The sequence below is a fragment of the Candoia aspera genome, chromosome 2, assembly GCF_035149785.1.
Source record: "Candoia aspera isolate rCanAsp1 chromosome 2, rCanAsp1.hap2, whole genome shotgun sequence".
NCBI classification, from domain to species: Eukaryota; Metazoa; Chordata; class Lepidosauria; order Squamata; family Boidae; genus Candoia; species Candoia aspera.
In genome coordinates this window covers 2,231,117-2,245,411 of record NC_086154.1, presented here as the reverse complement: position 1 = coordinate 2,245,411, position 14,295 = coordinate 2,231,117, and the positions used below count along the sequence as shown (strand labels likewise).

Here is a 14,295-nt window from a genome sequence, read left to right as displayed (position 1 = left end):
TGGAGGTGAGGAATCTCGGCCTGTTCCTGCTCTCTGGTGCTGCGGAAGTGAAACTCCAGCCCTCCTGCAGCGCCCTGTAGTTTGAAGCCTTTCCAATTGCCCAAATAACCCCTTAATGAGGCCGAGGGCAGACAAGCAAGATCACTTGGCTCTTTCAAACACCCAAACCAGGTTAATAGACTGCAAGGGCCGAGGTCACACGACACCCGACGTGCAAGGAGAGCAGCCGCCTTCCGGCCAAGGAAACGGTCCCAGTCCCAGGATACTGAGCAGCTCAAATGTCTGGCCCGTTTTAGCTCCACAAAGCCGGTCCTGGGACCCCCGTGGACCGCAGATCCCTCTGGCCTGATAGAAGGACCAGGCCCCCTTCGGAGTCCGGCAGCCCCAGCCTGGGGTTCCCCGGGGCCTTGAGAAGGCTTCAGAGGGCATCTAGTCCACCCCCTCCAGGCACGCAGAGAAAGAGAGAGCCTGGCTGAGAGTTCCGGGGAGGGCCAAGGAAGGGGGGTCCCCTCTGGGGCTGGCAGGGACCCCCCCGGAGCTGCAGCCCCCCAAGACCGAAAGGATCCCCCTCGCCCTTTCTCCGCTTCCTTCTCTGCTCCGAACTATCTCCTCCACCGGGCGAATCAGGAGAGACTCTGCCCGGAGACCGATGACGCTGCAGGAGCGAGAATTCCCATTGGTCCTTCTGCCTTTCTGGCACTCCCAATTCAAAGTCTCAGAAAAACGCTCCCTCCCCCATCCAGAGCCTCCGATTCCGCCTCGGGGGCTGGGAGCATCTCCGTCCCCCTCCCCTCTCTATTTGGGATAGACATGTGGGGCAGCCCCATGGGCTCTGTCGGGGTCCCCCTGCTGCTGCTGCTGCTGGTGGGGGCGCTGTGCCGGATCCCTGGAGGCGAAGCGGGGAAGGAGCCCCCCGGTAAGGAGGGGGCGGGGCGGGTCCCTCCCTCACCCCCCATGGCTGGACCTTCCGGGGCCTCAAGAGTTTGTTGCACTAAAAGAGGAAGGAGAAGGAAAGCGAAAGGGATTTCACGCCGAAATCCGCAAATTCCAAAAAGCCGGTTAAGAAAAAAGTGCTTTTAGGGAAAAGTATTTTTCCTTCAAAAGAAACTCGTTTTTCTTTATGAATCTCCATTTAGAGGCTCTCCCCCAGGGAGCCCCACCAGGAAAGGGGGGGGCTGAGAAAGGCCCTCCCCCTCCCCCTCCCAGTGGGCCCTCCAGAGGCCATCCATCGGCCTCCCTAGCAGGTCTCCGGCCCTCCCCCTCCCCGCGCGGGTCCCTCCTCCAGTCGCGGCTGGGAGCGATGGGCTTGGGACTCCCTCCTGACGGCCTTCCTCCTCCTCCTCCTCCTCCGCAGCCCATTTCTTGTTCCAGTCAAAGGCCGAGTGCCGCTTCCTGAACGGGACGCAGCGGGTGCGGTTCCTGTACAGGCAGTTCTACGACCGGCAGGAGTTTGCCCGCTTCGACAGCGACCTGGGCAAGTTCGTGGCCGTGACCGAGTTGGGGCAGCCCGATGCCGACACTTGGAACAGCGATAAGGCCCTCCTGCAGTACAAGAGGGGCCAAGTGGATCGTTACTGCCGGCACAACTACGGGGTGTACAACCAGGAGGGGATTCATGTGATTGGCCGGAGAGGTGAGTCCGGGAGGGAGGGAGGGGCTTCGGGGGGGGATGCAGAAGGGACCCCCCCTTCCTTAATCCATTAAATGCATTGAGATTCTCCCTCATGGAGTTTCCCGCCTAATCGGGCGAGTTTTAGAGAGCAGCTGCGGGAAATTTTGGTTGTGGGTTGCAGTTTTTTGGGGCTCCTTTTGGGCTACGAAGGGGCCTGTTGGGCGGTAGAAATTCTGGGCCTCTGGCAGCCCTGCTTTGCTCCTCCTTTATTCTGCGCTCCCAGATCTACGGAATATCCCTCTCCTTCCCGGGATCCAGACTTGGGATCCAGACTCTCTCCCTGCCCGGAATCCGGGATCCCTTTGATCCCCTCCGGAAAAGGGCCCAAATACGACTTTTTGTAGTGTGGGGGAACCCAGCAACGTCTCCCTCCTCCCAAATAGATCCTTAGCGACCGATCGATGGATCAAAGGGCCTCCCGGTCCCCCTTTCTGGCCAGGAGCCCATGGCTCTCCTCCTCTTTTCCTCCTGGGCCCCGTTTTAGGATAAAAATGAATTTCCAAAGGTCTGAAAAGTCGCCTGTCCTTCTGCCCTTTCTCTGGACATTTCCCTTCTTTTCCTTCCCTATTCTTTATTCAGACTTACTTGGAGTCTGGCACTTCTAAGTCCAGCAAACAAAGAAACAAACAAATAGAGGAAATGATCTAGAAATCATACTTCTGATTCCGTGTTTAAACCAAGACGCAGACCTCAGTCCTACGGAATGGTTTAGGGGCTTTTCCCCCTGCCTTGAGAAGAAGCTGATTCAAAGCTGAGAAACGTTGTTAGGCCAATCGAAGCCACAATATGTCAGCTGAGAGCAGGGCCCACTCCCCCTTTGCACTGAAGAGGCTGCCTAGTCTGGCCATGGAGCGTCTGCCAGAAACCAGCAAGGCTCGGAGAGCACCAAGGACCCCTCCCTTGCTTGGCCAATTTTGGGGGCCTGGGAGAAAAGCCCCCCTTGGAACCACCTTTTTCGTGACAGACCCAGCTTCCCCTTCAGCCGAATCACTTCCGTCTCATAGCTGCAAAGTTCCTGATTTGGGGGCAGAGTTTAAAGAAACCCATTAAAATCTTGATTCTCTCTCCCAGATTTCTTGCACATGGCCTAAATTATTTTTTGTATTTTGCTTTTTGCATTTTGATTTTGATTTTTATTTGTTTATAATATAAATGATATTATAAAATAATTATTTATTTATATTTCATTTTATTTAAATTTTATTTTTGGTCTCCCCCCTAAATTCCCCCAAAGGACCCCCAACAAAGATCCGGCACAGCGCAAGATCCCTGAGAAGCTCTTCTGTCCATCTGGCTCTGAAAGGGGAATTCGGAACTTGTTCGTCTTCTGAGGGGGGATGGATCTTCCTTGAGAGGACTTGGGCAGTTGAGAGAAGTGAACGGCTACCCCTGATTGTTGCTCCTTTGCCCTTTCCTTAGAAAAAGTCTTCCTGTTGATGCTGCCTAAAATTATAGCCACATCACACTTTGCCCCTTTTTCCCCTTAAATTTCATTCTGTTATTTTCCGCTTATTTCTGTGTTTTCTCCAGATCAAGTGGGATTTTATTCATTTTACAGAATCTTCTGTCACTGGCTTTTTAGTCCTCTGAAAACCTTCATTGTTTAAGGCAATCATGTCCAACCCACGGCCCACAGGCAGCGTGCAGCCCTGAACAGCTAGTAATGCGGCCCAAAAAAATCATAAACTCTTAACATTAGTTTGCAATTTTTTTTCCTGCCTTGATTGCGTGGTGCTCGAGGGCGGACTGCGTAGGCAGAAACAACGGAACGCTGTGTAGGGGAGGGGGCGGAGCAGTGCTGATGCCCGCTGCACACGTCAGCTTGTGGCGACATGGCATTACATATAATATTTCAACCTACCTACATGTGTTCTGTGACGACGATTACACTTTGATTATTACACTTTGCTTTGTTTATTTGCCTACCTAGCAATTTACAATCGATGTGTTCTGTTATTTCTTAAAAAATATATTTATTCCTAAATAAATGTATTCCAGCATGGCTTCAACATCGTTTCAACAAAAAACAGAACCCAAAAAAGAAAGGAAAAAAAGAAAAATCGCAGATGAAGGAAGAGTATTCAGTAAAAAATGGACAGATGAGTACTTTTTTGTCGAGACAAATACTAAGGCACTGTGCTTAATTTATAGGGAAATGTGTCAGTTTTCAAAGACTACCATTTGAAATGGCATTATATGGAAAAACATGCTGCCAAATTCAAAGCATATCAAGGAATTTGTCGTAATGAAAAATTAGCAGAACTGAAAAAAAGTCTATCGTCTCAACAATTTTTTTTCAAAGAAGTCACAACTCATAAGGACTCTATTGTAAAAAATAGTTATTTGGTAGAAAATCTGACTGCAAAAAATCAAATCCATTTACCAATGGTGAGTTTGTTAAGGAATGTATGGAAAGCGTAGCAGATATAATTTGTCCTGATAAAAAAAGCAATTTTTCTAAAATCATTTTGTCTCACCAGACTATAGCCAGGTGAACTGAACCAACAGGAAAATCTGTCAAGAGAGGTTTGAAGGGTAAAGCTGCTACCTTCAAATTTCATGCTTTGGACGACTGGGGAAGGCCATGGCAAACCACCCCGCTATAGTCTGCCAAGAAAACGTCCCGGAAGTGGCCTCCCCCCGAGGGTCAGACGTGACTCGGTGCTTGCCGAGGGGACCTTTCCCACCTGCTCTGGCGATGGATGGAAGTACCGATGCTCCAGATACGGCTCAACTTGCCACTTTTATTAGAGGCGTTGATAACGAATATCATGTCACTGAAGAAACGGCTTCTTTGGTGCCGTTAAAAGACACAGCTAAACCGCTTGATTTGTACAAAGCAGTAAAAACGATATCAAAGCGATTTTCTTTAACCACTGTCAACATACCTGGTATATCTACTGATGGCGCCCCGGTGACGGTTGGTGAAAGTGGGGGACCTACAAAATTGATAGAAGAGGATGCAAGTGCCACCGGGCAAGTCACGTTTGATGAAGTATCACTGCCTTCTACATCAAGAAAATGTATGTGTGGAAGCTTTCAAGGTGGATAATTTTTGGTTTGGGGATGTTGATTTGGTATCCAGAGAATTGATGGATCGTTTTCACCCACTGCCTTATTGCCCCTTGTGGCTCTGTGGTGGTGAATGCCACATCACGTGCGGGGCTTATTTTATTGCACGCTGACAGAAGGAATGGGGAGTCAAAGGCCTTTTCTGAGGGCAGAAAAATTAATGCTGCTTTCCTTCCTTCTGGCCGAGATGCTCTCTGAGGTCAATTGCAACCTGCAGTCCTTCTGGATGTTTCTTCTCGGAATCTAACCTGTTCGGTCGGTGTGTCTTTTGTGTGCCCCACAAAACGCTTTTCTTCCCCGGTCAGCAGCATCGGCTCAATCTCTTGGGCTGGTTCATTGTCGCTCCCAACGGTTCCTCCTCACGTCCTTTACACTCTTGAGCCCGGCTGGACCTGGTGCTTTTCCGGGTCTGCTTTTTTTTATTGCCACTTTTGTTTCTTGGATAGTTGCAGGTTTGCTTAGTATATGTCCACGTTGGGCATTAAAATCCTTTGATAACCAGCCTTCCAAGATATTTCTTCAGGGCAGCTTCATCGATGTCAGCCATGGAATATAATTATTTTGAAAAAGCTGCCAATTCTTCCATGATTTCTGATTGTTGGTGTAACAATTGCTGATCTTGTCTGCGTTTCTTTATTTATTCGAAGCTGAAAGGCTGGGAAGTTTCCTGGTTTATTCACATGTTCAAAGTTCTTTTGTTTGCCAATTTTATTTTCTCTTAGCTTCTTCCATTCTTTCATCGGGTGTCTTTTGGGGTTACGTCTGCACTCGTATTTTGGCATCTAATTGTTCCTCCCTTTTAGTATTTTCTCTTCTTTGTTTTGCTGTCAGTTTAATAAACAGCCCCCCATATACCCTTTCCTTGTTTCCCAAATGGTTGTGTCAGAGATTCCTGTTTACTTTGGAAAAGAAATGCAATTCCTCCTGGCATTTCTGTAGGATGGCGCCATGAGGTCGCAACCCATCATTCGTCCTCCCTCTGAAAGGAAGTTTTGCTCCAGAGCACCACGCAAATAATATCGGATCATGCTCCGTGAATGTCCTTGGAGGGATTTGCCCCTCGTGAATAGGGGGCGTTAAAGTCTCGGAGGCCGAACAGGCGTCTCTTCCGGAGTCGGACTGATGCCTGGCGGGGAAGAAGGTCCGGCCTCTCTCGGTTGGGTTTTGCAGTCTCCAAACGTCCATCGGGGCCAGTCCGCGTTTCCTGCCTTGAGTCGATGTATCTAAATTCAGACCTGAGAGTCCACTGGTGTCTCCAAAGACAATATTTCACCTTCTTCCAATTCTGTGAATTTTTGAAAAAATCTTCTAGAATTAATCTTTGCTCTTATTTGCTAGAGGCCAAGTTTATTATTTTGTCTCCATTCTGTAATTTAAAAATTAAAATCCTTCCTGCTTTTGGCCCTGCTGATTGTCCCACGTCCCTCCTTCTCCTCCTGCTTCCCCCCCAGCCAAGCCCACCGTCACCATCTCCCCCACCAAGGCAGACCCCGCGTCCCCCAACACCATCCTCCTCTGCACCGCGACGGGCTTTTACCCCCTGGAGATCGACATCCGGTGGCTGAAGAACGGGCGGCCGGAGAAGGAGGGCGTCGCCTTCGGGGAGGAGCTGCAGAACGGAGACTGGACCTACCAGCGCCAGGTGATGCTGGAGACCCGGCCCAAGCGGGGGGACGTCTACGCTTGCCAGGTGGGGCACGCCAGCCTGGAGGCCCCCATCACCGTCCAGTGGGGTAAGCCCCTCCCTCCCCTCCCCTCCCTGCCCTCCCTCTCTGGGAATGCCATCCTGCCCGAGAAGGGGGCACCTCTGGGGCTGGGAAGACCCTTCTGGAGTGCAGAGCCAGAACGGACCCCCTGGAGGAAGCTGGCCCTGATCCTCCTGCTCACGCCGGGCTCCTTCTCCCTCTCCCTCCCCAGAGCCACGTTCCTCCAAGTCTGCCAGGAGCAAACTCTGGACGGGGGCCGTGGGGGCCGTGCTGGGGGTGGCCTTCCTGGCCGTGGGGCTCTCCCTCTACCTGAAGAGCAAGAAAGGTGAGTCTTTGGGGCTGGATAAAGTGGTACGGGGAGGGGATCGTCTGGGAAGGCATCTGATCAAGATGGCATAGAAGGTCTTCCTGGACCCCCCAGTCCCAAGGCTGGTGGCCCCACTGAGCCACCACAGATCCTCCGATGGCACTAAACAGCCATAGAAAGAGGGAAATCCTTGGGGGGATCCCTTGAGGGCATGATCCTGAATAAATCGTTGCCCAGATTGATGAGAAATTTCTTTAGGAAGCTTTATTCTTGGAGAGGCTGTAAGAGACTATAATGCAACATATTATGGGCTGTCAGTTGAGAGTGGGACCCCTAAGCGCTCCAGACCTTTTTCAGTATTGGTTGTCTCTCTCTCTCTCTCATTTTCTTTTCAGCAACCTCCATCCAACAACCTGCAGGTGAGCACTTTGCATTCCCCTCCAGTAACTAACGGGTTTAATTCTGTCTTCTCCCCAAAAATACCTTTTAAGTCACTGCAGGAGCCTTGAATGATGCGCAAATCCTCCTGGCTGGGAATTGGGCTCCTTTAGCTTCTGCAGCAAAACTTTCCAAGATTATCTGGATCCCCCAAATCTTTTTCTGAGGTCTTTGGTCACTTTTTCTTCCAGGGGACCCCAAAATGTGATGCAATTAAAAACAAAAACACAAACATTTTCCAGGATGTTTCCCACTTTTGGGAAATTGCAAAATGGAAGGAAAGGAGGGAGACCATTCAGGGTATTGGGGGAAGGGGACGGGGCACCCCAAATGTGTGGGCTGCCCTTCCTACCCGCCACCCTTTGCCATTTCACATAAGTTCTGGTAAGTTGCACCAGGCTCCGTCCTTCCCTGCCACCCCCATCGTAGCACCACCTTCTTGGTTCATACAGTGTTGAATATCTGTGGGGGGGGAGGCCTCCTCTCTTGATTAATCCCTTAATTAAGCCAATTAGGGATAAATTCCACATCAGCAACATCACGCTGGAGCCTCCCTTTGCAGCCCCTCGGCTGACCTCGGACCCCCTTCGAGTCCCGGGAGATGAGATGGGGAGGAATCCCTGGTCCTTCGCAGCCTTTTCCTCCCTGCAAGGGGCGGATTCTCCCTCCATCCGGTCCCTGCCCATCAACCACCCCCTGCAGGGTGGGCCTTCCTTGGGGGAGCTGAATGGGAAGGGGAGGGGAAGCCCACCCCGTGTTTTTTCTGCAGACTCTCCCAAAAGATCTTACCTATATTTAATTGAAGGTTTTACCATATATTCTAATTTTCTCCCATATCGCTTTCTTTTACAGCACTCATGAGTTAATCCTGCTATCGCTTCCTGCTGTCAGATGCAAAAGGATGTTTTTTCAGGAGCTGATGAATTTCTGCCTCTTTTGCAACCCTTGAAGGATGGAAGTTCGAGGCGGTGGGTTGGCGAGAGGAGGAGAATCGCAGCCTGGACCTTCCCCTGCCGAGACCCACCAGCTTCCTTCCACGCCTCTCTTCCTTTTGCGGGAGGGGAATTGGGAGGGGAGCAGAGGCCATCTAGTCTGTCCCCAGGAGCTCTTGGCCTGCCTGTTGCTGCAGACCCCCCAACCTCTCCTGCTCAGCACAGACCCCCATTGAGGGCAATGGCTGCAACCATCCACCCCACAGCCCCTTAACCAAAATCCATCTGGCGCTTATTCCAGCCCACTGGATCTGGAGAGATCCCAGATGCTCTGCATACTGAGATCCCCCCTTTCTGAGAAGTGATCTCGGGGATCAACCGCTGTCTGCCCAGCAGAGCCCAACCACTTTTCCCTTCCTTGGATCCCCCCTCGTTTCTCGGCTTTGAATCCACAGGAGCTTCATCCATGTTGCGGTTCTCCTCTGAGTTAATTTCCTTTGCTTTTCTTTGCTATAAATCAATAAACTTTAGACTGCAGGAAAACCCTGGAATGATGTGAGTTGATGCTGTCTGAATGGTGCCATCTCAGCTCCACCTTCTCTCCAGGTCAGAAGCCATGTGATTAAAGCCAGTTTGGTCTAGTGGTTAAGGTGCTGGGCTAGAAACCAGGAGTCTGTGAGTTCTAGTCCCGCCTTAGGCACGAAAGCCGGCTGGGTGACCTTGGGCCAGTCACTCTCTCTCAGCCCAGCCCACCTCGCAAGGTTGCTGTTGGGGGGAAAATAGGAGGAGGAAGGAGTATTCGGTATGCTTGCCGCCTTGAGTTATTTATAAAAATAATAAAGGTGGTATAAAAATTTTAAAAATTCCCTCCATCCCTGAATTTCCGATCTTCTGTTTGCTCCCCTCCAAGAGGGATGTGGAGGGTCTGCAATCCCCCCCCCCCACAGATCAGAGGCTTCTCCCAAACCCAGCTGGGAAGAGTTTGAGGGTTGCAGGCTCAGGGGCCCCGTGCAGAAGGTCCCCTTCCTCAGATGGACCACTTGATGGAGGGAAGGTGAAGGGGGGTCCAGGGGCCACTTTCTCAGTAGGGGGTCAGGAGGGGACCCCCTGAAAGATTTGGGTGGGATCTGGACCAAGGAAGGGGTCAGCAGGGAGGGGGACCAATCTGAGGATGATCCCGAACTGTTCTGGGAGCTCAAACCGAAAAGGGATTGTGAAGCGCTGCAAAGATGGCAGGAGATGCCGTGTCCTTCTGGGGATGTCCGTGCAGCGTCTTTTAAATGCGTTTGGGTGTGGTCTGTCCTTGCGTGCCAGGAGGTGTGGACGATGGCTGTGTGTCCATGCCTTGTTTCCTAAGTCTCCAGGTTTGCAGAAAATCCTTCAGGGTCCCCTCAGGGTGATATATTTTATTGTACTTTGTTTCTCCCAAGGACTGTGATGACTGATATTTGGGGGGCTCAGTGGGTAGGCGGAGGGGCCTCCTCGTCTCAGGTCCTTCCTGCGAGCCACCGGGAATCTGACTGTCCTGGCCGCCCCAGGACAGCACAGTCGGATCAGCCCTGTCAATCAACGTAGGAGGGGCGGAGACCGATGGATGGCCTCTGCATGGCCCACTGGGAGGGGGAGCCAGGAGGGCCTTTCTCAGCCCCCTCCACTTTCCTGATGGGGCTCCCTGGGGGAGAGCTGGGGGGGCTGTGAAAGGCCCCCGCCCAATCCCCTCAAAGTCCCACCCTTCGGGGTGTGGGAGGAAGGCCCCAATCTGCCCAAGGAGGAGAAGCTCCAACACCTTCCTTTGGCAGCAGTGGCCCACCCCGCAGGGCTGTCGCTCTCTCAAGATGCTCTCTCAAGACGCCCCATGGAGGAGGTAGGGGGAAGCATGTGGGTCCCAGTGGGGCTCCCTGGGGGAGACGGAGAGTTGCTGGGGCTCTGGAGGGGGGGGGAAGGGGAGGAGCTTCCTGGTGAGTTTCCGCCATCATCCCAGGGTAGAGAAAGGCAGGCAGAAGCTCAACCGGTGCAGCAGTAATATCCACACCTCCCTCTCCCTCTTCCTTGGGAGGGAAATGAGGAAGGGGGCACAATAAGGCTCTCTGGACCGATCCTCCTGGGCTCCCCTGGCCCTTCCCCATCCTTGCAGGACCCCAAGACCACCTCACAGGGAGGGTCTCCAGCACCTTCACAAAAGGGAAAGTTGGGGAACCCAATTTCGGAGGAGCAACTCAGACCCCCCCTTTTGTTTGCTTGTCTGCCCTTGGCCTCACTAAGGCGTGATTTGAGCAATTAAAAAGTCTTCAAACTACAGGGTGCTGCAGGAGGGCTGGAGTTTCACTTCTGCAGCACCAGGCAGCAGGAACAGGCTGAGATTCCTCATATCCACCCCAGGGAAAACAACAACAACAACACACACAGACAAACACGGATTGGCTGTAAGAAGGGAATGGGAGGTAGCTGAAGGGAGACAGCGCACCCTCTCCCATCCCAAAGGCTACTTTTTAAAGAAGGAACAGAAGAGAACAGCCTCCTAGTCCTCATGAGGATCAAGCCAATTAGAGCTTCTGTGAGGGATACAGTCTGTGCCCCAGCTGGGCAAAGGGGTCCCTTTGCCGGATGCTGAAGGTCCTGTCCCTCCTTCTCTGAGGGCACTGAAACCTTTTTCCTCATGTCTGGGAGAATTTTGACTTCTTTTTCATGCAGCTGGGCTCACTTACTAAAGCCAGTCATGGTGCTTGGAGGCCATTGGCTGCCCTCCTGTGGCCCAGGAGGATCTCCCCTGCACAGGTGGCTTGGGGGAATCCAAAACGCTTAAAAGAGAACAGTTGGAGGGGGCATTGGAGGTCATCTATCCAGCCCCCTCCCAGGCTCACACGGCTTGCTCTCTGGACGGCCCTCCTCCTGGGAGTCCCCTGGCTTGCACCCTGGCCCTGTTTCAATCACCCCTTGATACCCGGCTTTGTCCCCAGCCCCAGGGTTAGAAGGGGTATGATTTTAAATCATTGTTGGCTGTTTTTCTGGAGTTTTGATGACTGTGTGTGACTTTTCCCTGTATTTTTCTTGTGAGCCAGGCAGACTGTACCTGACTGGGGCAGCCCATATTTCATTAATGAATAAGTAAACAAACAAATAAATAAGAACAACACCGATGGCCACCCAGCCCCTGCTGAGGACCCCCAGCCACGGAGAGACTCCGTGTCTGGCCAAAATCAGTCTCCTGGTCCATTGCAGCCTGGGGGCTTCTTCCGGAGCCTTCCGACCCTTCGGGGAGGGTCTGCGTGGAGCGGATTGAGAGGAGGAGGAGACGCTCTTTTCCCCTCCCCCAAAGGCTTCCCTGGGCAGTTGGGGGGCCACCGGGAGTGCAGAGGGCTGGGCTGCGTGGGCCGGGGTGGGACTTCACATGGCTGGATGTGGCAGGCAGAAAGAACAACCTCGAGGAATGGGGGGAAGAGCCACCAGCGAAACAGAGGGCAGATAAAAGAAATCCGAGTCTGGGCCAGAAACGGTAACCTGAGAAAGCGTCTCAGGCATGACCCTCCCTGGTGCTCACGAAGATGAAGATGGAGGGTGGGAGAAGTGCATTCAGACATGCAAGTTCTTTTTCCTGTAACCTTATTGTAAAAGCAGGATTAGCCTGCAAAGCTTTGTTTTCCAGTTTGGTCGACCTCGAAGGGCTGACACTCTTCTGTTCTTGGGGTGATCCTGTCTTCTTACTCTACATTTCCAGGGCCTCCGACCATTCCAGATCCAAATTTCTTTCCAGGCCCTCCTGAGGGGGAGCGGCTGTGGGTTCAAAGCCTGCCAATTCCAGGGAGCTTCCACCATTAAGCCTGAGTGGGGTTGTGTTGCCGCAGGTAGAGTGAGTTCCTTTGCGATTTGGGGGTCCCCTTGGAGTTAGGGGGCCTTAGTCATTTCTCGACTGGACCACTGCAATGCGCTCTACGTGGGGCTGCCCTTGAAGAGCACCCAGAAGCTGCAGCCGGTCCAGAGTGGAGCATTTGAGGACTGGGGGTGCGCCTCGAGGCAGCCATGCAACGCCTCCCTTGTGAAAGCTGCACCCGGTGCTGCTTCTGGGCACAATTCAAGGCGCTGGTTGTCACCGTTGGTGCTCTGCGTGGGTTGGGGCCTGGGTGTCCGTGTGTCATGATCACCGTGGCGATGTTTGCGACATCGTAACGGCTCGCATGCCAGAGTGTTCACGCTTGTTCCTGGCTGGGAGGGTGCTGCTGATCAACCTTGTACAGGCAGATGTGTCGGGCTGTGCCAGGGAGGAATGTGTTTGGGCTATCTCTTGCATGTCAAGGTCTTCTTGGCCGTTGATCGGCAGAGCTCGTTAGGAGCACCTGGGAATGTGGGGTTGTACTGTATGCACGGGGGGTGGGGGGGTGGGACGATGTTTGAAACGATGCTATTTAGTTTGGGTTTAGCTTTTCTCATTCTCAGCTTTCTTTCTGTTTGCACTCTATCCTAAATAAAGAATCAGAACTTAAACTTTGTTTGGAGTCTGAGCCTTTTATTTGGTTTAAGGCAATCATCACACTGTGGGACTGCCGTTTCCCAGCAACACTTGCCCCCCAATGAGGAAGATAGAGGCTTTTGAACTGTGGTGCTGGAGGAAAATCCTGAGAGTGCCTTGGACTGCAGGAAGATCCAACCAGTCCATCCTCCAGGAAATAAGGCCAGGCTGCTCACTTGAGAGAACGATATTAAAGGCAAAACTGAAATACTTTGGCCACATAATGAGAAGACAGGACACCCTGGAGAAGATGCTGATGCTAGGGAGAGTGGAGGGCAAAAGGAAGAGGGTCCGACCAAGGGCAAGGTGGATGGATGATATTCTAGAGGTGACGGACTCGTCCCTGGGGGAGCTGGGGGTGTTGACCACCGACAGGAAGCTCTGGCGTGGGCTGGTCCATGAAGTCACGAAGAGTCGGAAGCGACTGAACGAATAAACAACAGAATTTGTATTTATATTTTCTATTTTATTATGACTATTGTTTTTTAACTTGCTAGCTGTGTTGTAAACCACCCAGAGTCCCTCTTTTGGGGGGAGAAGGGTGGTGGCAAAATTTGATAGCCAAATCAATCAATCAATCAATCAATCAATCTTAAAGTTCAATATAAAGTGAAAGAATCCCAGACTCCCTTTGAAATATGTGACATATCTGAGGTATCTCCCACCCTTGTTAGGGGAAATGAACCAATCCACCCAAATATGGGAAGAAATACACAAAAAACCCTGCTCAGCCTTCTCTGTTCCTGTCACAATCTAATCTCTTTTCTTTAATGTTATTTATTGTTTTTATCACTTTTGTGGCAACATTATTTGGAATGCTGTAATCTGTTCACAGGAACTCTTGGGCTTGGATGGATTAGAACTATTTTGTAAAAACTAGTTTAATTTTCCCCCCCTTGATTATGTCGCAACACATTTATACTTGCAGCAAAGCAAATACAGAATACTGGAAAAGGCTGTCCTTCCTCTTTGCCATCCGGGAGATCAACCAAGATTCCCATCTCTTGCCTAACATCACCCTGGGATACGATGTCTATGAAAACTATTTCCACGCAGGAAAGACTTCAGAGGCTTTGCTGGACCTGCTTTCGGACGGGGAGGCCAACGTCCCCAACTCCGGGTGTGGAAGGCCGAGGAACACCGTGGCTGTTCTTGAAGGGGCTGAGACTGACATCTCCATCCAGATTTCGACCTTGTTGGGCACCTACAAAATCCCTCAGGTGTGTCTTTGCTGGGAAGGCTGTTACAGCTGCTTCCAGGTTCAGCTGATGGTCATCCACAAACACACTCACAGCCTGTTGAGGTAGTCTACTGCCTTACAATCCAGAGATTTTTAAACTCAACCCAGAAGAGAATTTGGTTGGAGAGGCAGGCAAAGATTCTGAATCTGTATAATGTTTCAAAGGAAGACCCTCCTAGTCCAGATTCAGAGGGTTATGCAAACTGGGTGGCCAGTGACCTGAAACTGCAAGTACTCATTATGAGTTCCTTGGATGGATCAATGTTGGTGCAGATCCAGCCTAGAGAAACTGCAAAAGGAATGATGGAGGAATTGTTTAAACTCTTTGGGGAAGGAGGAGATTCCCCAGTTGTTAATTTGGTGAGTTACCCAATGTAAAGCTGCAACCAGATGGAGATATTGATAAGCATATTTCCAGAGTACA

At 51.5% G+C, this 14,295-nt stretch overlaps 1 protein-coding gene across 1 annotated transcript in view; it reads left to right on the top strand.

The window, feature by feature from the left end:
• The window catches only part of LOC134488869 (H-2 class II histocompatibility antigen, E-S beta chain-like), a 38,766-nt gene extending 30,094 nt beyond the window's left edge, over positions 1-8,672 (top strand). The window contains exons 2-5 of the mRNA XM_063291205.1: positions 1,355-1,633; positions 6,196-6,477; positions 6,662-6,775; positions 8,048-8,672. Coding sequence (XP_063147275.1) covers positions 1,355-1,633; positions 6,196-6,477; positions 6,662-6,775; positions 8,048-8,061 — 689 coding nt within the window. The 3' untranslated portion in view covers positions 8,062-8,672. The remainder of the gene's footprint in view (positions 1-1,354; positions 1,634-6,195; positions 6,478-6,661; positions 6,776-8,047) is intronic.
• The last annotated feature ends 5,623 nt before the right edge of the window (positions 8,673-14,295 follow it).